The 23,400-nt window shown below is 43.6% G+C and overlaps 1 protein-coding gene across 1 annotated transcript in view; it reads left to right on the forward strand.

Moving 5' to 3' along the window:
- The window catches only part of LOC143667439 (BOS complex subunit NOMO1), a 58,826-nt gene that overhangs the window by 34,537 nt on the left and 889 nt on the right, over positions 1 to 23,400 (forward strand). Inside the window, exons 18-30 of the mRNA XM_077141676.1 lie at positions 818 to 913; positions 3,337 to 3,552; positions 3,657 to 3,739; positions 4,602 to 4,761; positions 4,887 to 5,013; positions 6,527 to 6,640; positions 7,479 to 7,606; positions 8,577 to 8,718; positions 13,013 to 13,096; positions 14,335 to 14,445; positions 16,217 to 16,318; positions 17,854 to 17,973; positions 23,186 to 23,278. Of these exons, the coding sequence (XP_076997791.1) occupies positions 818 to 913; positions 3,337 to 3,552; positions 3,657 to 3,739; positions 4,602 to 4,761; positions 4,887 to 5,013; positions 6,527 to 6,640; positions 7,479 to 7,606; positions 8,577 to 8,718; positions 13,013 to 13,096; positions 14,335 to 14,445; positions 16,217 to 16,318; positions 17,854 to 17,973; positions 23,186 to 23,278 (1,576 nt within the window). The remainder of the gene's footprint in view (positions 1 to 817; positions 914 to 3,336; positions 3,553 to 3,656; positions 3,740 to 4,601; positions 4,762 to 4,886; positions 5,014 to 6,526; positions 6,641 to 7,478; positions 7,607 to 8,576; positions 8,719 to 13,012; positions 13,097 to 14,334; positions 14,446 to 16,216; positions 16,319 to 17,853; positions 17,974 to 23,185; positions 23,279 to 23,400) is intronic.

The raw sequence follows: 23,400 nt of genomic DNA on the forward strand, positions 1-23,400 counted from the left end.
TAACTCTTAGGGATAACAATAGGTAGGCTAGGCTTCTCTGCTATATACATAAGCCTCATAAGAGCAAGCCTCAAGATCAAGGGCTTGGCCTATTGTCTTGGGAGTCCCTAATGTTTGTGACAGTATCAGGGGTTTCCTCAGTGGTAAAATTTAGTAGTTCCATATTTTTTTCTCCCATCCTTCAAGGGACTTTGCCAATACTTTAAAATTATCTTCTAGGATGTATCCAGACGTTACATTAAGCTATACAGAATTACAAGCCCCCATTCCCATTCTGGGTTCCATGTGTTTGGGTTAAGTGATCTAGCCAGACAGGTTGAATTAGATTTTGTACTACAGAAAAATCATATTTTGGACAACATAAACCTCTCTTCCTTTGGTCTCAGAGTTGGTGAAGTTCTAGATCAGGGTTTTATGACACTTGGATAAATTACTTAGCAAATGGGGATTGGCTCTCTTTCCTAAGAATTTTGTAAACCCAGGATAGAAGCCTGTGTTTTTGAAGTGGGCTAAATATAATTGTTAAATTTTCTAGCCCTCACTGATGGGAATTTCTCAAGCTCGTGTCTACCACTTTTATATTTTTACAAATGTTTGCAGGTTTCACTGGGAATTGGACATATACAGTTTTGGAGTGTAGAATTAGTTGATTCTTTAAAACATACGTATTTCAGGAGAGATTTCGCCCCATGTAAGAGCACTTTCATGTAGAATAATTTAGGATCAGATTGTTACCTTTAAAAGGTGTTTTGGGGGATCCTTTGAGAATGGCTCTTTAGTATTGCAAGTGCTTTTATTTCCACTTCTTGATTTATAGGTCTTCACCCAGTATCTTGACACTGACAGCCATCCGCCACCATGTCCTTGGAACTATCACCACTGACAAAATGATGGATGTCACTGTGACTATCAAGTAAGACCGTGTTACATGGTGGACTGGGGATGGGAGGGTGGACAAGGCGTGGGGAGAGCTCTAATAGACTCTCTGAAAATTACTTTTGATTCATATCTCTAGAAGTATATACAAATGGCCTTCCCTCTTATATTTATGTGACATACCCATAAATTCACAACAGCCTTGATCCTTTTCTTTTATGAGTCAAGAATTAACTGTGGATGAAAAAGGGCCTTCAGACAGCTGGTTGCAATATCTTAAATTACTGCTCGAACTCTCAGCATTTCCTGTCTTTACTGAGGAAAAATAAAAAACCTATGAAGTCTGTCCATTGTATTTCAAGTATTTTAGAAAATTCAAAAGAATTGGCTAATTTTCTTTAAACCTTTTCTTCAAGGATGGGAAATAAAAATGGCATGTGCTCTAAGAAGGGTCATGAGAGAGAAAGTATTTGAAAGGCAGCCCTCACTGAGGGTCAGATCCCTGTGAATGCCGCCTTTGAGTGAATGTGTGCAGGATGAGGAGGTGGCGTGCACCCTGTCTAGCGTTCATCCGGCACCCTTATTTTCTCAGCAATTGGAACAGTTTTGACAATGTGACCTTCTTTGTCTAATAGAATGAAAATCTGAGTAACTGTCTCCCTCCTTTAGTTGAAGGGTTGCCCTTTCCCGGTTGTGTTTCCATCTTTCTGTCCACCATCTGTTCGTCCATCTGTCCATACTGAAAAATTTTGTTGAGAATCTTCAGTGTCTAGGCACTAGGCCTCGACTACTGCCCCTGAGTCTCATTGCAGAGGCAGACAATAGTCCAAGAGTCACACACGGCTCTGGAGCATTCCAGCTACAACAAGCAATCAGGAATGGCCCCAGGTGTCTGGCGAAAGAAGCTGGATAGAGGGAGATGCCACTTACTGGAACAGGAGCCAGTATTTAGGGGGAAGGATTTGTCAAGTGTCTAGTATGGGCCAGGCTCTGAGCAATGTCTTCTACTTGTTTCCTGCTTAGAAAGGATGGAATTCCTGAGATGTCCAGAAATCACAGTCTTTCCAATAGTGACTCTATATTACCATCTCTTCAGTCTTTATTAAATTCATTTTTGTATTTTCAGAAAGTTTTTTGTTTTTCATTTTTATGGTGGTAACATATATACAGTGTAACATTTCCCATTTTAACCACTTCCAGGTGTACAATTCAATAGTGTTAATCACATTCACAGTGTTGTGCTACTGTCATGACCATCCGTTACCAAAACTTTTCCATCACCCCAAACAGAAACTCGAGTTGTTTCTTTTCTTTTTTCTCTCCCTTTTTAAAAAATTAGAGCAGTTGCAGGTTTACAAAAAAATCATGCAGAAAGTACAGTTTCTTGGATTTCCTTTCTCTTGCACCCCATATCCCATCAATCCATCAACAGATCCTTGGCTTTTCAATCAAAATATAGCCATAATGCGGTCCGTTTGCAGCACTTCCTTTACCATATTTTGGTGAGCCACTTTTGTCTCTTGCCTGGATCATTGCAGCAGCTTCCTGACTGCCCTCTTGTTTGGGCCGTTGCCTCCCTAAAGAGGGTTCTACATGAGGTAGCCAGAGTGATCCTTTTGTAGTAGAGATCATTATCATTCTATGTCAAACCCTGTGACTTTCCATCCCCTTCAGAGCAGGCCGAAGTCCAAGGGCCATGCCAAAGTCTGCAAAGCTCCAGCTGGCACCTCCTACTTCTGGGACCTCTCTGACCAACAGGACTCTTCTGTGGGTCACTCTGCTCCAGGTTGCATTGGTCACCTTATAGACCCTTGGACATGCTGTATGAGCTCACTGTCCAAAGACTTTGTACTTAGACTCTCTTTACCCAGACAGCTGCATGGCTTGCTCTCTCCCTTCGTTCCTGTCTTTACTCAGATGTCACCTTTTCAGAGACCTTGGCTGATCCCCCAAACTAAAATATTGACCCCATACCCTATCACTCTGTCCTCCACCCTATGCTTTATTTCTCGTCATTGCACTTATCATCTGACATTGTGTTACCTATTTATAGTCTGCTGCTTCTCACTAAAATGTGGATTCCACTAAATATTTGTGCATGAATGAATGAGTGAGTGAATGAATGAATGGACAAGATGGTGGCTATGGAGAGAACTCCATATCCTCCATAAAAACTGACACAGATTTTCATCTCATCAACACCAAGTCAAGGGGTATTTTCTTCATCCCAGACTGGGCAGATACTACTACAACCATGGAGAAGGTCACTTTTTATTATTTAAAACTGTAAGTTTATTCAAAACAGGAGAAGAATTTGCTGCTTTGTTGACATTATAAGGTATTCAGCCAGCCACAGAGCCAACTCTGATTCACTCAGAGTCCCTCATAAAAATGTCAAGTTCCCACTGACTATAGGGAGATGTGGCCACACCATGCAGGTCATCCCTTCATTTCCTCCAGGTCTTCCATTGACAGTGAACCTGCCCTAGTCCTCGGCCCTCTGAAGTCTGTGCAGGAGCTCCGGAGGGAGCAGCAGCTGGCTGAGATTGAGACCCGCAGACAGGAGAGGGAGAAGAACGGCAAAGAAGGAGAGGAAGGGAGGGCCAAACCTCCCATCCAAGAGATGGTGGATGAGTTACAGGGTCCCTTCTCCTATGATTTCTCTTACTGGGCACGGTAAGCTCTCCTGTGCTTTTCTCTACACTCCCTGTCCTCAATTCTGATGTTCCTTAAATGGGATGGACAGAATCAGGCAGATTGAAGTATTTTCCTTATTTTAGGTCTGGAGAAAAAATCACTGTTACACCCTCATCTAAAGAGCTTCTCTTCTATCCTCCTTCCATGGAAGCCGTCGTCAGTGGAGGTAAATATTTATTCAGGGAGAAAATGACATGCCTTTGGAAGTGTTCCATTGCCTGCCTTTAACATTTATTTTGTAGTGGTAGAGAGAACCCATTTTTGTACAGCAACTTCAACCCTTTTTGGCAGGTAGATGTTGCTATTTGATGAATGAACTAATGAATGAATGAAAGATCTCAATCAATAAAAGTAACCTTTGTTAATAGAATCAGAGTGATCTTTTTTGGGAAAAGGAGTTGGTTTTCTTTGATGTCAGGTTGCCACTAATTGACCATAAATTACTAAAATGTGAGAATTGCACTTCATATGTCAGAACCATTTAAGCTCTGTATTTTTTGGCAGGGGTGACCAGAAGGTGTTTTTTTGGATAAAAATGGATAATTCTATGTGATTGCTTATGGCGTATTCATCTTTTGACTCCTGATTTCCATGCATTATACATTCATTAAATCCTGTGCATTGATGTGGTTAGTGTTTCGAAGTAAGAGATGTTGAAGAGATGGCTTTCTAATGGGCAGGCTATTTGGGTCAGCCTTCTGCATTGGAGGCTCTAGAAATCGAGCATCATAGCCTCCTCTCTGCTGAAAATTGGAAATTTTACATATGAGAACCAGGGGACAGAAACAGTATAAACCCAGCTTTTGTCAGATTTACCTGCTAAATTGCTTGGCAGCTGAGCAAGGCCTTTCAGGAGAGACTTGGGCCATTTGCAGTTATTGGGGCTTCTGATGTATTGAATAACCTCATTTGGAGCTAGTTTCGTTTTTCTCAGTTTTAGACTTTTCTGTAAAGGGAAGCCCCCAACCAGAGCGCTCCCTTCCCTTTGTCACTAAGTCTTATTCTTCTGTTTCTTGGTCCCTTGTTAGAAAGCTGTCCAGGGAAGCTGATCGAGATCCATGGAAAAGCAGGCTTATTTTTAGAAGGCCAGATCCACCCAGAGTTGGAAGGGGTCGAGATTGTCATCAGTGAAAAGGGGGCAAGTTCACCCCTGATCACTGTCTTTACTGATGACAAAGGTACCTACAGGTAAACCTGTGATTAAGAAATATTTGCCTGGGACCAGTAGGGAGCCCGGATTTCCTTGGGGTGGGTGGTACTTCCTCCAAGTGGAAACAAAGCCATTTGTGGCATTTTGCTCTCTTTTTCTTCAGTGTGGGACCCCTGCACAGTGACCTGGAATATACCGTGGCCTCACAGAAGGAGGGCTATGTCCTGACTGCTGTGGAAGGAACCATAGGAGACTTTAAGGCTTATGCCTTGGCAGGCATAAGCTTTGAGGTAACACTGCCTGCTTTTTTAGAAAGCAGATTTATTGAGGTAAAATTGACATACAATAAATTGCATATGTTTAATATTGTACAATTTGGTAAGTTTAGAAATATGAATACACCCATGAAAATGTCACCAGAATTAAAATCATGTGCCTTTCCATCACCCCCCCAAAGTTTCCCTGTTATCCCTTAGTAATTCTTCTTATGGTGCCTTCTCTCCTACCCCCAGATGATCACCCTTTCTGTCTCTCTAGATCAGTTTTCATTTTCTAGGGTTTCACATAAATAGAATCATACTGGATTTGCTCTTCTTTTTTTTTGGTTTGACTTCTTTCACTCGGTATAATTTAGAGACCTGTTAACTTTAGGATGTTTGTGTACCTTTCAGGGAGGATTTTAAGCTTTCATTTTTGAATCTCTTCTGTGTTCCTATAGTGGTGTCTTTCTCTCTTTCCCCTGTCCTTCTTGGGAAGAAGCGTGCTGTGTAATATACAGAGTGAGCCTGGGGATCCTTAAGTATGAATATTTACAACCTGCAGGCCAAAGGAAAAGAATGACAGATTGCATCGCATAAAAATTTAAAATCTGTATTGCAGAATACATTTTAAACCAAATTCAAAGTCATCCAACCTGGAAAGAAATATTTGTACCATAAATAATATCCCCAGTTTGCAAGGAGCTCCCTACAAATCGATAAGAAAAAGACAACCCAATAGAAAAAAATGAACAAAGGATATGAAAAGGCAGTTCACATTTGTATTTGTAATACCAGTGACTAATAAACGTAGAAGAAATGCTCAGCCTCGTTAGTTACTGGGAAATTGCAAAGGAAGTTGCCATTGATACTGCTTTGCAGGTTAGATTTACAACAATTACAATATCCATTTTTTTTTTATTTTGTGAGTGTGTATTTTCCCATGCACAGATAATTTGTAGACCATAAATGGTAACAACCACTTGGGAATGCAATTTAGTAGTATCTTTCTGAATTAAAAATGCACGTATCCAGCAATTCTACTGCTAGGAATTATTGTCCAGAAATAGGGACAGTCACAAGCATGTAAGATATATGTGTCCAAGGACATTTAGATTGGCCTTCCTTTTCTACTGCAAAACTAGGTGACTGGCCCACATACTGTGGTTTGCCGACCCCTCCTTTAGAATGTTGTGCAGCTTCAAGAAACAGAGAGACAGCCTTCTATGGACTGTGGGGAGAAAGCAAGCAGCAGACATCTGTATGTAGAATGCCATTTTTGTTTCACTTCCTCCACTCCCCAATATACTTGCCAGTCTGTCCACAGTATATATAATGTTTATTAAGTGTGAGTGGGCATTGGAAGAGTTCTGGAAGTCTGCACACATCAGTCACCCCTGGAATGAATAATATACTCCCCCTTAACCCACCCCCAATGCACAATAATAGAAGAAAAAAAAACTCAGGATTACATCTTGGTTTGTGCAGTATCGTCATCATGGTTAATGTGATTTAACCTTGTTCAGCATAACTTTTTCACCCCCAGATCAAAGCCGAAGATGACCAGCCCCTCCCTGGAGTCCTGCTATCGCTCAGTGGTGGCCTGTTCCGTTCCAACCTCTTGACCCAGGACAATGGCATTCTGACGTTCTCAAACCTGGTAAAGTACCCTGTTGCAGTTTATCGCCCACTCCCTTCCCTGGAGACAGCAGGGACGCTCACTGCACGCATGGCTTATTATCACTTGACAACGTGCAAACGGAAAACCAACTCGGAGTGTTTTAAGTTTCTCTGGGGACCAGATCTAATTAGAGGACTGCTCAGACCAGATCTGACACTTCCACAGAGGCGTCTTGTTTTCTGGTCACCTGTTTGTCACTAAGACAACATAATTAATTACCCCGGCCACAGTGGCTCCTTGTGTGGCATCCCTCAGATTTCCCACAGGCTTGTGTTCATAGTGCTGAGTCTTGTTCAGTGGTTGGCTTGTGCTTCTTCTGCAAACCATGTTCCATGTAGTGGGAAAGTAGCACTGACCTTTTATTCTAGATATAGTCTGGGATCCTTACTGATGGGGACTCAGGACATGTACCTTAATTGGCCATCTCGTCTGTCATCAGCATAAAGGAATGCTGCACAGGGGCTGTGAGATGTGCCAGGAAGGTCAGGCTTTGTGGTGTTACATACCTCACTTTGAATTCCCCCTCTGCTGTTTATTTGCTGTATCGCAGGCAAGTTACTTTACCTCTCTGAGCCTCAGTCTCTTCATCTGAAAAATTCAGATACAGTTTTTACCTCATGGAGGGCTGTTGTTGCCTCAGGATGACAACAGTTGCCATTATTATCATTGCAGTTACTATTTGTATAATTATTTATTGTAACAATAGGGCTACCAGTTCCGTCTGTCATCCTGGTTGAGCATAACTTGAGCTGCCCCGCTTTTAAACCCGTCCCTGGATGTGGCATCAGTAGCTCAGTTGGTGGTGGTCTCTTGGCAGAGCCCTGGGCAGTATTACTTCAAACCCATGATGAAAGAGTTCCGGTTTGAGCCCTCCTCCCAAATGATTGAGGTGCAGGAGGGACAGAACCTGAAGATCACTGTCACTGGGTACCGGACGGCCTACAGGTAAGCTGTCCTGGCTGCTGGCTGCGCAGTTGAGCTGCTCACCTGCTTCCTGCTCTCCACACCCATCTGAACTTCAGGCTGATTTCGCTACCGGAAATCAAACCCGGGTCTCCGGCATGGCAGGCGAGAACTCTGCCTGCTAAGCCACGCGGCCTGCCCAGGTCCAAGGATTCTTGACTGCTGCTCTTCCCTTCTCGTACCTCAAACTAGCCTTTCTCTTGCAGGTTCCCTATTTTGAAATTGGCTTGAGGGGGCTTATTTAATTGCTTTGAATTGTACTTTTAAAGGAAGTTTAAAACTTGGATTAAGTATTTGGAAGGAGAAAATCATTCACTTGAATAAAAATTCAAGATGTTGAAAGGGATATCTAAGGTAGTTTTCCTCCGATGCTTATTTCCCAGCTACCCAAATTCCCCTTCCAGATGGCAACCAATATTTCCAGTTTTTCTGAATGTTTTCTGAGATATTTTATGCAGATACTATCCTGATCAATCTGTCTGTCTGTCTGTCTACCTGTCTATCGATCTGTTTTTGTATGCATATACAAAAGTACTTTAGATGAAGATTAAGTAATCAGAAACAGTAGGTTTAGGAAAATAGACCTGTTTCAACTGAATATGTGGAATGAAAGGGTACATGATTTATTTTCCCTTTATTAAATGTTTCATTATTTAAGATAAAGCTTAGCAAAAATAAAATAGGATAAAGTAAAGCTTAGCCCATTTTAATTCCAGTTTTCCAGAGCTGCTCTAAAAATATCTGAAAAGAGAAATTGATGACAGTGCATCCCTCTGGCGGGAAGGCTTGATTTGGAAGTGGCACTAAAAGAACTGAATTGTCTGCGTCACTGAGATGGAGTTCTCCATGCAGCTGTTTGGCACTGTGAACTGCTGGCAAACGCAGGCTATTCTACCTGAGATCCTTTGTGCTTCAGAAAATCTGATGTTTGTTTCTTCTCTTGACACTGTAGTTGCTATGGTTCCGTTTCCTCTTTGAATGGAGAACCAGAGCAGGGTGTCGCTGTGGAGGCAGTGGGACAGAATGACTGCAGTATATATGGAGAAGACACTGTGACAGATGAAGAGGGAAAGTTCAGATTACGTGGATTACTGGTGAGGCCTTGAACATGTTTTGTTAGTGAAAGTTTTTCATACTGTGTTTGGAGGGATCTTTGGCACCTCCAGTCAGCTGGGAGTGGGTAGGGTGAGAGGGCTGGGGGTAGAGTGAAGTGACGGTCACAGCCTCGCTTTTTTATCTAGCCGACATACCAGATTAGGGCTCTGTGGCCAAAATACAATTTGAAAACCATGGTTTTGGTGCAACCTTTACCTAGCTTTGGGTGGCTATGGCTGAGGCCAGGAGTCTCAAACTGAATGTCTGCAGGGCTGGGAGAGAGATGTGAATGGTTGAAGGAGGCTGGATGGCCAATAGGGAGTGGTGGGGACTGTGGTGAACTGAGAGAAGACAAGACCCAAGTGAAGGGGGCAGTTTCCACTCAGTTCCAGTTCATTATTACCATGTAACAAATCAGGTTCATTGTTGCCAGACAGTTTGAGGTTTTAAATAAGAAGTCAGAAATTCAGATTTCCATGTGAAAACTCCTGATTTTTGATTCTTAACAACTAATATTTTGAAAGCCCACAACTTCTTTTTGTGGGCCAAATTAAAAAAAACAGAACTGATTTATCCTTTGGGCTGCTTAATTGTAACATTTGACGTCAGCTTTATAGTACTTTTATCCCCTCAATTTTTATTTGCTCAAACATTCATTCATTCATTGGCTCATTAGTCTGACTCTAAGTGCATAATGTAGAAGTCACAAGGGGGGTTGTAGGTGGGACAGCACCCAGTCCTGGGGTTTCAGACCCACCAGCAGGCTGGTGTTCAACCACAGACCTGAATCATGTGAGGCGAGATACGCATCTATTTGCTGGTTCGTTTATACAGTAGGATGATGCTGTCCTTTCCCAAAGACAGGAATACTTGTGTCTGGCATCCCAAGGCATCCCCACTCTCTGGTGTCAGGGACCTGGAAGTCAGGGCGGAAGGTGACATTGCAGTTTCCAAGCCAAAGGAGGTGATGGCCTTGTGGGGGTCGGGGGTGCCAGAGACTGATAGACGTGTGTTCTTGTTTAATGGACAGAACTGGTGGCATACAGAGCAGAATGGCCCTCTTGCCCTGCTCTGCTCTCCATCCCCCTTTGTTCTAGTTTACTAGCTGCCAGAATGCAATATACCAGAAACAGGATGGTTTTTAAAAAGGGGAATTTAATAAGTTACTATTTTACAGTTCTAAGGCTGAGAAAATGTCCCAATTAAAACAAGTCTATAGGAATGTCCAATCTAAGGCATCCAGGGAAAGATACCTTGGTTCAAAAAGGCCGATGAAGTTCAGGGTCTCTCTCTCAAGTGGAAGGGCAAATGGCAAGCACAGTCAGAGTTTCTCTCTCATCTGGAAAGACACATGGTGAACACGGTGTCATCTGCTAGCTTCTTCTCCTGACTTCCTGTTTCATGAAGCTCCCTGGGAGTCATGTTCCTTCTTCATCTCCAAAGGTCACTGGCTGGTGGACTCTGCTTCTCATAGCTATGTCATTCTGCTCTGCTGTCTCTGAATCTCTTTCATTCTCCAAAATGTTTCCTCTTTTATAGGTCTTCAGAAACTAATCAAGACCCATCCAAATGGGTGAAGACATGCTGTCACCTAATCCAGGTTAACAACCACTCTTGATCAAATCACATCTCCAGAGAAATGGTCTGATTACAGTTTCAAACATACAGTATTGAATAGGGATTATTCTGCCTTTATGAAATGGGATTTAGATTAAAACATGGCTTTTCTAAGGGACATACATCCTTTCAAACCGGCACACCCTTCTTTTGGTGTGTTTTGTCAAATTCATCAATATGCTGGAAGGTTTACGTTGACACTCCCTTCTAACATTCTCTGTTCTGTGGGGAGACCCATTCCTGTGGCATGTGCTGCCACAGTGACTTATATGTATTCCCAAGGCCCAGGAGGATGCCCTGTTTTGACTCCCTGTGCTGGGTTTCCTTCTCGTAGCAGCGGTACCCGAGAGAACAGATGGGGTGGTCCTCGTGCCAGCTATAGGGAGAGGCGACAGGTGACTAGAGCCAGGTTCTTAGTTTCAGACGTTCAGTGCAGATGTAGCCTTTGCCATTTTGTCCTTTGTTCGTCATTCAGGTGCCCTTTGGCTTTAGTCTGCCAGGTTTGAATCCTGGCACCACCATTTGAGAGCCATATAAGTTCATGCAAGTTTTTTGTCCTTTCTGTGCCTGTCTCCTCATCTGTAAAATGAGGATATGAATTGTCTCCCCTTTGTAGGATGGTGGTGAATACTAAACGAGTTAATGCAGGTGAAACACACAGTAAATGTGCCTGGAAGATTTACAGCTACTTCTCCAGCCATCCTCCCAAGGGACATGCACTAGAATTGTGAGCTTACTGCCTCTTGGAGATTTTTTTATTCTATCATCAGTACCATAAGGAGCCTCCTGGGAGAGGGTCTGTGCAGTTCACTGTTAGCCGGGCCTTCCCCTCCCCTTGGCTGGACTCTGTTCTCTGCTTGCTGTACTCTTGTGGCCTCAAGAGAGGAAATTCTGCATCACCTTCTTTGTTCCTCACGATATCTTGCTGGCCCAGACATACTCTTCTAAGCACAGTTTGTTTAATTAGGCCTGATAGAGTTTCCTTCACTACAGCAGATTTCTGTTTTAATTGCTGCTCTCCTCTGGTCTCCTCCTCACAGGAGCGCACATTCAGAGCTTTTTAGTCACCTCTTTGTGGCAGTTTATACCTTCCATGTGCAAAGCCCATGCTGGGCACAGGTTTCTAAAGGAGCAGCCTTGGAAGTTGGTCAAGGGTTTAGATTCGAATTTGCTCATCTCCCGGAGGATTCCAAGCTGGAGATCTTTTATTGAAGATTTCCTAAGGATTTTGACCCCAAGTTAGGATGAGCCCCTTGGCGCATTTGTTCATTTGAGCTTTCCAGCAGTGAGCTTGTCAAGACCTCTTAGGAGAGCAGCCCTACCCTGCTAGTGAATTCTCTCAAAGGAAAGAGGTAAATCCCTGGACGGTCTGCCGGGAGTGAGGAGCTGGGGCCACTTGGGGTCAGAGCAGCTGCCCTGAAGGGGTCTGGACCTGCCTGTGCACTGAGCCAGTGGGCAATGCCTGCTCTTCCCTGCCTCAGTGGTACTTCTTGTCCCTCCTTTTCTTCATAAACAGCTCCTTGCATCTTTTCCTCTGAGGTGCACATGGCTCTCCTGAACCGTACCAGTGCTGCCTGTCTCAGGGAGTTTGCACCTCTATTGATGAAAAAAACCATAGCTTCATTGTCTTTGTAAAAACACCACGCACTCACATAAAAGAATTCAGGCAATACAAAGGAGAGAGATGGAAATGAAAACGATCACCCTTAGAGCTGCCAGGAGGATGTGCTCCTGGGTAACATCTGAGCACCACTGTAGCCAGTGCCCTCCGTGTAGAGGGGTGGAAGCCTCCCTCACACTAGCAGCCTGGACCTGTATCATCCATGCTAGTTTAAAAGTCAGCTGCCTTCCATTGTAGAGTTTCCCACACTTAGATGCAAGTGGGCACCTTTGGACCCAGCCTAGTGCTTCAGGTCCTAATTGAGGCCTCGTTGTGTGGTTGGTGATCAGAAATAGGTTGGGTTAAAAATCTTTATTTTTTTAATTTTAAGTAAATTTGAGCAGTAGAATAAAAAGTAGAGAAGAAATTATTTAAAAAAAAAAAAAACAAAAGAGACCTGAGTTCCCAGTAATAATATTAGCATTTGGGAGTAGGGTTCTAGAATTCCAGATATCATTCCCAGCGTATGTACAGACGGAAGGCATAGCGCTGGGGCGGGTGGGGAGCAGCAAGGGAAGAATCATTTTATAAGAACAGGATCATGTTATGCTTGTTGTTTTGAAATAAATAAAAACTAAATTTAATTTCCCTCGGGTGGAGGAAAATGAAATTGAATTGGGATTAAAGGAATTGCAAAGCTTTGGGTAAATATTTCTTCATAGTGGGTGCCTTTTGTGTGCGTGGTAAAATATATGTAATAAATCATTTTAACCATTTTTAAGTATACAATTAACCATTTTTAAGTGTATAACTCTGATAGTTAAGTACATCAAACAATGTTATGCAGTCTTCACCACTGTCTGTTTGCAGAACATTTTCATCACCCCTAACGGAAGCTCGTACCCATGAAGCAATAACTCTTCCCATTCCCTTCTCTGCAAGCCCCTTATAACCAGTATTCGTGGAACTCTTTCCAGCGGCCTGAAAGATGGTCACGTCCCATCACACAGTCAGACCAGGCTCAGATGGCACAATGAGCTCTTTCTTTGAGAATTGACTCTGAGGTCTGTTTGCAGCCGGGGTGCGTCTACCACGTTCAGCTCAAGGCAGAAGGCAACGACCACATCGAGCGAGCCCTGCCCCACCACCGGGTAATCAAGGTAAGGCTTTCCCCTCCTCTGCGGGGTCTGGGAACAATCGCTTCCCTTGAGTTTTTTTGTTGGTGCTCCTCTGGCTAGTCTGCATTTCTTATGTTGGAGGCAGTGGGGAGAGGCTTTAAATCCTAACTAAAGATCCTCTCAGAGCAGTGCTGTCTTCCCAAGCAGCATCTAACAGCATGTTTTTAATGAACATGCATTCAGCAAAGAAATTTGAGCTGTTCCCCCCCTCCCCATCACTGCCCCTCTCTTCCCTTGCAAGCCCCGTACATCATTCTGCAAGTAAAGGATCTTAAGGCTTAAGTAGAATTTCAGATCAAGGGACAGAAATAAAGAGGACATGGCCTCAAGCTTAATTGGGGGCAGGCCAACCCAGCTTTCTTCATTCAGATGACCTTGTTTATCCCATTTGGTGTTCAGAGTCTTGTAATAGTCAGGATCATGACTTAGCTATATTGATCCCTATGGAGGGGCCCTCTAGTTTAACAAAAAGTGGCCCAGGATCCAGTGGAAGTAAAGCTTTTCTCTCCTGAACAACTCTCTTTTGCTAGACTTGAGGCTTTGGGAGGGGAGAGAGAGCCTGCCTCTTGGGGTCTTTATTAGGTAGACATTAAGCATGAAAGTTCCAGGGGTTTGGGGCAAAGGGTGATTGGCTATTTAGGACTTTTGGGCCTGGAAAGTAGATTTTCTTGGTGTCTTTACTGTACCTGGCATTTTAAATGGCTGCAAAGACTGGGTCTTATACTAAAATGTTTTACATCTTCTATATTTCTACTGTGTGCCGACTCAGAACAAGTTCAGAAGCAGTAAGGTGGGCTGCGGCCAGGCAGGCCTGGAGAGAAGTGAACCATCTGGGGTCTCACAGACAGGAGGGCACACGCCCCACCCAAGGCGGGGCAGCTGTGACTGGGCTCTTGCGGATTGTTGCCAGACAAGAATGTCTCTGTTTTCAAGAGAAGTCAGAAAATCTGCCTTTGTATATGAACTTTCCTGCTTTCTTAAATGTTGGCAACTAAATAAAACTTACAAAAAAAAAATGCTGTGCATGTCAAACAAAATGTGTTGTGGGCCAGGTTTAGCCCACCTGCTGCCCATGTTTGACCTTGAATTTAGGCTACTTCAATGGCAGACATTGCTCCCTTAAGTATTAAGAAGTGACGCTTGCTGTGAATTAGCTCTCAGCCATCCGAGCTTAGAAGGGAAGTTCCTCCCGTTCAACCCCAGTGTTCTTCACTTCCTAGGTTGGGAACAATGACATCGATGACGTAAACATCATAGTTTTCCGGCAGATTAATCAATTTGACTTAAGTGGAAATGTGATCACGTCCTCCGACTATCTTCCCACATTATGGGTAAGCAAGAGACAAGCTTTTTAAGATGAAATTACTATGTGTGTTTTTTTTGTTTTTGTTCATTTTTTTCTTTCTAGTTTTTAGACAGATAGGAGCAGGACATTTGTGCCTGTTTAGATCTTGCTAAAGTACTTAGGAGTCCAGTGATTGTAGGAGGGTGCTGCTGAGGGTCGGGGTTGGTATTTAAGAAACTCTCATCCCAGTTTGCATTTGGAAGAGTGCTGGAGTGCTTGATGACCATCGGAGAAAAGGTTCCAGTTGCAGATAACTTCTGCCAGCAGTTCGTCTCCAGAAGGGCTGTAGAGGAAGCCCAGTGAACTCCGGCACAATCTAGAGTTTAAAATGGAAAGACAATTAGAAGGGAAAGTGCCTCATGAATTTAAAAATTCTGGTCTGGGTGAGGCTTGTAGGAAGTGGGCAGGAAGCCCTGGTCCTCTTCCTGTCACTGAGAGGTACTCACTTGTCACTTTGGGCAGGTTACTTCAACCCCACGTGCCTCAGTTTCCCCCTCTGTAAAATGAGGGAGTTGGACTAAATGGCCTTGTAAAGGCTCTTCAAGCTGTAACAGAATTTCCGTGTCTGAGGTTAAATGAAGAGATGTTTATAAAATGCCCTATGATCCCTTGAAAGACAAAGCATTGCCATGCAGGTATATTGCTAAGAGGCACTTGCTGTTTTTATAAACAGTTAAGGATTTGGCTGGGTGTTCTTAGGCTGTAACTCCCCTCCTAACTACCCTAGTGTCCAAGGGTTACGAACCTGTCTGTCCAGGGTGGGAGTGGAGGGGAGGGGGTAGCAGTCACTCCCCAGCTCCCTCTGTTGCCATGGTGGGTTTTTGGCCTAGGGGTGGCCTCACTTCCCAATTTTCCAGAGAATCGGGACCTCAAGTTATTTGAGATCACCCTAGTTTTAAATATAGGCAGTAAATTAAAATTTAACTTAAAACATGGTTTAGGGAAAAAGAACACATCTGCAGGCCGGGATGTGGGCCAGAGACCTCCAGTCTGTGTCTTTTGTTTTAGGAAAACTCCCCTTGATTTTCATGTCATAAAACACAGAAAAATGCCAGCTTTCTCTGACATTCTCCTGTGGCACGTACAGGGTATAGCCGTCATGGCCTCTTCCTCATGTCCCATTGCTTATGGTAGTGAGAATGGGCAGTGCCACCAGGCTGGAGAGAAATGAAGGACAGAAGCAAAGTGTAAACTGCTTCTCGAGGCAGCCTAGAGAACCACATGCAAAATGGGGACGCCCAAGTGGAACAGGGATTTAGGGCGGATCGCCCAGACCAGTGGGCAAGGTGGGCAAGCCCCCCGTGAGGCGGGCCCAGCCCTGGGCACCACCGTGAACAGGTGGCGTGGCCTCAGTGACTCAGTCTGTCCCAGTCTCTACATCCTCCATTGTAAAATGGATTGATGATGAGGTACAGAAACTGCCCTTTGCACGCCTGCCGTATCATAGATGCTCAACAAATGTTAGCAGCTATTCTTTTAAGTATCGTCATAACTAGTATTACTATTTTGAGCGATAACAGTCAGGCTCTATTTTATAGTCAGGCTCTATTTTATAAATCTTTCATTTCTGTGGTTGGCATTTTACTGGAGTCTCAGGTGATCGAGGAATGCATTATTTCTAGCTAATGTCCATGTTTCCAAAGATCCTGCCCCCCCCCCCCCATTAAGAGCTACGCCATCCTGAGGATATCGCAAGTGAAATGTTTTTCATATTTCAGTTTCAAAAAAGCACACCCTGCTTTGTTTCTGCTCTCCAGGTGAAGCTTTACAAAAGCGAAAACCTCGACAATCCAATTCAGACCGTTTCTCTCGGCCAGTCCCTCTTCTTCCACTTCCCGCCGCTGCTCAGGGATGGCGAGGTAATGCCTGTGGCTTGCTTTCGGTTTCTGCCTTTGTTTTAGTAATCCTGCCTTTTAGTGTAAGGGAACACATTTCTTGGATTTTTCCTGCAGAAATGGTTGACTTTGTGCTCCGAATCAAAGGAGGTTGGGCTCTGTGGGGATGACTTTTTCCTTAACTAGCTGTTTTTCTATTTACAAAAATAATACATAATTCATGGCAAAAGATTTTGGGGAAAAAAAATCAGACATAATTCCATCATCCAGAAATAACCACTATTAATTGTGTTGCTGGGTCTCCTTTTGGTCATTTTTCATTTTGTGTGATTGTGTGTGTGCATGTGTGTGTTTAAGTTGTGCATGTATCTACTCTAATAAATCAAAACTGGGGCCATTGTGAACATTGTTTTGTAATCTGTGCTTTTTTATGAATAATAGATTGTAATCTTTCTCCCTGTCATTAAAGCTTTTCATGATCTGATTTTTTATGGTTGTATAATAAAGGAAATACCATAATTTATTTAACCAAAGCCCTAATGTTGGACAGGGTTCATTGATTGTGAAATGCTTATTATCAGTTATAATTGGAGACAACAAACCATTGTAATTGGTGTGATGGGACCAAACATTGCAAAGAATCTTGTTCTTTTCACTGGTGAACTTAAACCTGAGGATGTCAAGGTGAACCTGAGATGTGATGGTCCCTCTGCTGGCTTCTCACCACCTACCACGGGGAAGACACACAATGGCCTTTCTCTGCATGACATGGCTAGAAAATAATGAAACAGGTTGTGATGCATTTTTGGGCCCCCCCCCCCCCCAATTTCTCCATATGGGTGTTGTTCCTAAAGCGGTCACTTTAGGAAGCAGTTTTCTAATCTAATGAGGCCACACAGCACCGTGGAACAGCTTGGGGGTCTGGGTCAGACCTGCTTGGCCACCTCCCCTCACTCCTTCAGGCTGCACTAGTGTTTGTGAAGCAGTGGTAATTCTACCGACGCTGTCCGCACGGGCCTCACAGGGTCCACAGGGTGCCCGGCCCACGGCAGGGGCTCAGCGCCCAGTGTCCGTGACCGCCACTGGTAACATCCAGAGATGCTCCCTTCCGAACTTGCCAGTTTAGGAGCCACTTTTATGTATCACCTCTTAAAAGTCAACGTCGTTTTGTATTGAAAACAGTCTGCTTTAGTTTGATCATCTCCCTCACTCATCAGAACTGGCTTGTAAAACATTTTTGTATTTCATAAAACCAGATCCTCAGAGGGCCATAGCTGTCATGATCACATATGCTCTTAAAAGAGTGCTGCAGGCTCTGGAAGGCATGTCAGAGGACCCCAGCTCAGAGACAGGGCATGCTGTTGTTACTGACAGTAAGCCCGCTGAGGTTTCTACTCTGAAGTTAGCAACCTTGGTATGGATATGGAAAACCGGCGGTTTCTTAAAAAAGAAAAAAAAAACACACACCTTTATATGACAAGTCATGTATTAGGTTTTAGTTTTCATTTGTTTTGCCAAAACTGTCCTTGACAAAAATAATTTTGCTTCCTTGTGCACAGAATTATGTTGTGCTTCTGGACTCCACGCTGCCCAGATCCCAGTATGACTACGTCTTGCCTCAAGTTTCTTTCACTGCTGTGGGCTACCATAAACACATCACCTTGATTTTTAACCCCACGGTAAGTCAAAGTGCGAGATAAGAAAATATTTGGGCATGGCAGGAGAGGAGGAATCCATTCAGTCTGTGCTCCAGGCTACAGGTATGGGCTAGGGCAGCTGTCTAAAGGCTTTGAGCATTGGGTCACTTTCATGTTCTGTGTTTCTCCAGCTACTCTCATTTTTTCAAGCTCCAATGCCTCCGTTCCCTTTGAGTGGGAAAATGGCAAGGAGAAGAGGGTGATGTGATTTAGATCGTTGGCTGAGCTGTGGCTTGGGGGGAGGGGAATCATGACTTCATGACTGGTGGTGTTAGGTGCTTCCATCAGGAGGTACCTGACCTGGTCAAATTTTAGGACCAACTAACAAATTACTGGAAATAGAGAGGAAACGAGAGCGTGTAAATGACAACACAGGGGGCAATGTACAAAATTGAGGTTGTGGGAAAATCTACAGGACAGACTGCCTGAAATCTCATTTATTCTACAAATAAATTACAAGAGAGATAAAATAGTTTCAGAAGATACCTACAGATTAAAAGAGACTTACTCAGTTTACCAACCAATTGCAAAAACATGGGCTTTATTGGATTCATTATCAAACAAACAGACTGTAAGCAACAACAGAACAAAACAAAATGGACATATATCTTTCACATTAATGAGATAATAGTATATATCAATGGTTTTCCAAAGCTAGCTGTGCAGTAGAATCACCTGAGGATTAAACATCAGCAACAACAAAAATGGATTGCAGGGCTCTATCTCAGACCTGCTGATTCTGAACTTGATGGGGAGTGAGAGTGGAGCCCAGGAATCTAAACTCAAAAATAAAAATTTGGCCTCATGGCTACTGGGTTTGTCGTTGTTTCTTGGCCTTTTCAATGGAAAAAATACAAATTTTATTTTGTTTATTTGTAAAGGAATTATATATGGGACCTTTATATATTGGTCCTAGATATGGTCCCTTGTATAAATAGTCCTTATTCCTTTTTATAGCTGTATAGTACTCCTTTACATGTATATGCTGTAGTATATTCAGTTAGTCTCCTGTTGATGGACATTTGAGTTGTTGCTAATGTTTATTACAAATAATCCTTTAATGAAGTACCTTCTATATATGTGTTTATGAATTTGCCTCTGTATCTTTGGAATAAATTCCTAGAAGTGGAGTTGTTGGATCAAAGGATTATACCACTGGGTGGTACTATTTTTTCATCCCACCAGAAATATATGAGGGTACTTTTTTTTTTTTTGCATGGGCAGGCACTGGGAATTGAACCTGGATCTCTGGCATGGCAGATAAGAACTCTTCCTGCTAAGCCACTGTGACATGCCAATGAGGGTACCTTTTTATTTCCAGTAGAGTGTGTTCTCAAATTTTTGAATTTTTGCAATCTAATAGATGAGAATGATATCTCATTATAGTTTAATTTGCAGTTCTTTTCATATGGGTAAGAGCCGTTTGTATGTCTTTTTCTGTGAACTGTATTTCTGGTTTTTTTTTTTTTTTTTGCATGGGCAGGCTCTGGGAAGCAAATAAACTGTATTTCTGTATTTGTGTAGCCCCTTTTTCTTATAGGATTGTTGGTCGTTTTTGGTTTCTGTTTTAGAAGCTCTTTCCATATCAGAAATATTAATCCTTTGTCTGTTATATGCATTTTACATATTTTTTCCAGTTTGTCATTTATTTTTTACTTCATTTATGCTAATATTTATTTTATTTCCATGTAAATATATCTGTCTTCTTGCTTTTGGATTTGAGTACTAGTTAGGAAGATTTCCCCACTTCAGTTTTCAGAGGGATTCAGCATGTTTTCTTCTGGTACTTGTATGGTTTCTTTTTTTCACATTTAAATCTATCCATTTGGAATTTTTTCAGATTTAGGGTGAAAAGAATAGTTCCAGATTTATCTCTTTCCACATGCTATCCATTTACCATTTAGTGCTTTTTAAAATCCATGCTGTGTGGAGGCTGGCAGAATTTTTGGCCCTCCTTTAGAGATGAGAAGGTGGGGACTCAAAGAGGAGACATGACTGGCCCACGGTCACCAGCCAGTGCTTAGTACAGCCAGGACAGAACAAAGCTCTTCCACTGTTTTCTGGGTTTCTTGGAGGAGCAACTCATGCTCAGAGACTTGGCAAATATGATCTTACCTGCAGGAGACAGTTTTTCGAGTGACCCTGTAGGAAGCACTTCCTTTATTCTCACAGTTGAGACCTGGTTAAAAAGTGCTGGAGCTAAGCAGGTAGGGGGACTGCGTTTCCCTGCATGGAACATGTCATGACCCCCCTGAGGAGATCCAAGGAGATGTTTGGGCAGCAGGAGACAGGAACACCACTTGGTGGTAGCCCTGTGGTTGAGCCTGGCAGCTGCTGCCAGGAGTGTGTCTCCCACTTCTGAGAATGTAAAAGGCAGTCAAGGCCACAGGAAGCCAGGTGAGAAGCAAAGGATGTGAGCACGCTGCATGGGGCCTGAGCTTAGCACTTGCCTGTTGATCTTCCAGACACACCCAGGAGTGGAGAGGCTGTTCCTCCCAGTTTTGCAGATGAGGAAATAGCACAGAGAGCTTAAGTAATGCTCCTAGGGTTAGACAGCAGAGCCACAAATCACAAGGAGGTTGTTTTTCCCCAACCCCATGTTGGTGCCATTGCGTTGCAGTCTTGCATGTGTTCAGTGGCTCAGAATTGTGCATTTATGGGAAGCTTCAGCACTTGGGTTCATTCATTTATTAAGTGTGAACTCACATACATTCTCAATTTTGTGCTCACTATCCCGAGCACAGCTACACATGACACATGCTTCTTCTCGTTGACTTTTCACAGCACCCTCTGCACTGGGTCCTGCTGTTCATATTATCTCCATTTTATAGTTGAATCAATTGAGATGTGGGACTTGAACCTTGACCAGCTGTCCTCAAAGCTTATTCTCATAACTGTTAACACAGTACCACTCCCCCCTGAACTGAAATTTTAATTACGTTTAATTAATTTGCTTCAATGGAAAACGAGTTGGTTTCTAAGACAAATTAACAAATACAGCAGTTAGCAGTTGGGAATGGACAGTGGTTCCAACTCTTTCTCTTGCATTTATTAAATGAGTGTTCGTCCTGCCTTCATCATCTTGGGTTAAGTTGCCTCTGCAGTAGTTGTGAAAATAGTTTTAACCTTGTGAAATTCCCCAAAAAAGGGCATCCCCAGACCACACTTTGTGAACCAGGGTTATGGCCCATGAATCTGTTTTATTCTTATTTGAAAGTGCTCATGTAATTTATTTCTTTGTGCAAGGGGTGGGATGAGCTAGCTGAGATATAGGTTCAGCCGCTGTTACAGAGACCCAAAATTTTCAGAGACTCTAGCAAGACAGAAGTTTCTGTCTCATGCCAGCATCAGTCCTGGGCTCACATGAAAGCTCCACGATAATAGGGACTGAGGTTCCCTTGTTTCCGTTGCTCTGCTGCCATCTAGCATTGCCCTTGTCCAGAATGGCTCTCTGGGCCAGAGCCTGTGCTGCCAGCAAGAAGGGAGGGCAAATCATTTCCGTTTTGGGCTACAGCCTGGGTGGGTGTTGCACCCATCACGTCTGTTCATGAGCCATTGGTCAGAATTTAGGTCCATGGTAACACCTGCCATGGAGACTGAGCAGTGTAGTCTTTATTCTGAGGGGGCCAGAGCAAAATTGGGATTTCTATTGAAACAAGTAGCAGTCTCTGCTTCCCTTCCTCACCAGGAAGGACTCTCTGGGACTGTCTTGTTCATCACTGTGCAGCCTTGTGGGAAAAAGTCCCTGGACGTAGCTGGAATTCCACAAAATGAGACCTGTTTATTTATTTAACTTTTTTTTATTAATTAAAAAAAAAATTAACAAACAAAACCTTTAGATATCATTCCATTCTACACATACAATCAGCAGTCCCCAACATCACCACATAGTTGCACACTCATCACCTCCTAGCACACTTGTATCGACCCAGAAAAAGAAACAAAAAGACAACAGAAAAAGAAACAAAATGATAACAGAGAAAAAAAAGCTATACGTACCATACCCCCTACCCCTCGCCTCCATCTACCACTATTTCAAACCGAATTTATTTTAGCATTTGTTCCCCCCATCATCCACCCCCATTCCACATGCTCTACTTCTCTGCCGACATAGCAGCCAAAAGGAGCATCAGACACAAGGTCCTCACACTCACAGAGTCTCATTGTGAAAGCTATATCATTGTTCAGTCATCATCAAGAAACATGGCTACTGGAACACAGCACCACACTCCCAGGCAATTCCTTCCAGCCTCTCCACCACACCCCGAACAACAAGGTGACATCCACTCAATGCGCAAGAACAACCTCCAGGACAACCCCTCGATCCTGCCCGGAATCCCTCAGCCACCAACACCCTGTCTCACCCCACTCTTCCCCCACTTGGTCGAGAAGGTTCTCTCAATCCCTTGATGTTAATTCTCAGCTCATTCTAGGGTTTTTCTCAGTCCTTTGATGCTGAGTCTCAGCTCATTCCAGGATCTTTGTCCCACGTTGCCAGGAAGGTCCACACCCCTGGGAGTCATGTCCCACGCAGAGATGGGGAGGGCGGTGAGACTGCTCATCGTATTGGCTGGAGAGAGAGACCACATCCGAGCAACAAAAGAGGCTCTCCTGGGGGTGACTCCTGGGCCCAAATTTTAAGCAGACTTGACCCATCCCCCGTGGGGCCAAGTTCCAGAACAAACCCCAAAACTGGGGGCCCAGCCTACAGCCCCGGCCGTCCACGCTGCCTGTGAGAACACCAAGAATTCAACTTGGGGAAGTTGAATCTCTCCCCACTCCCACCACTCCCCGAAGGGGGCCTGCAAACACCTTTTCAGTCACTGATCAAATCACTGGGATTCATCAGGGGAGACCTGTTTATTTTTTAGCCACAGGATTCCCCACGATACAGATCTCTTTTGTTCCTTAGTTTGCAGAGTGAAGTTCAGAGAGTGAGAAATACCTTACTGTTGAAATCTATTGGTTCCGGCATTTCAGGTAATGAGTAATGAGAGTTTGAATAGCAGAGGATTCGTCTGAAAAGTTGTCTAAAGCGCTTCAGTTCCTTAGTTTGGCTGGTGAGAGTTTGGATCACATGGATTACCCTGGGACAGCCAGCCTGGAAGGCCGAGGCAGTTCTGGCTGTGTAATCATGGGCGTTAGATAAATGAGTGAAGTTCCTGAGGATTAATGGTGTTCTTGGTGTTTGCAGAGGAAACTGCCTGAGCAAGACATTGCCCAGGGATCTTACATCGCGCTGCCTCTGACACTGCTTGTTCTGTTGGCCGGTTACAACCACGATAAGGTAGGAAATCCAGAGCCCTCCTGAGAAAGCAGGATGTGTCAGGGGGAGTGATTCCTCACAGTTGTGGAAGTAACAGCTGAAGAATGCCCAATGTTAGAGAAATTGCACAATTTTAGCACTGG

Source organism: Tamandua tetradactyla, chromosome 23 (assembly GCF_023851605.1).
Source record: "Tamandua tetradactyla isolate mTamTet1 chromosome 23, mTamTet1.pri, whole genome shotgun sequence".
Classification (NCBI taxonomy): domain Eukaryota; kingdom Metazoa; phylum Chordata; class Mammalia; order Pilosa; family Myrmecophagidae; genus Tamandua; species Tamandua tetradactyla.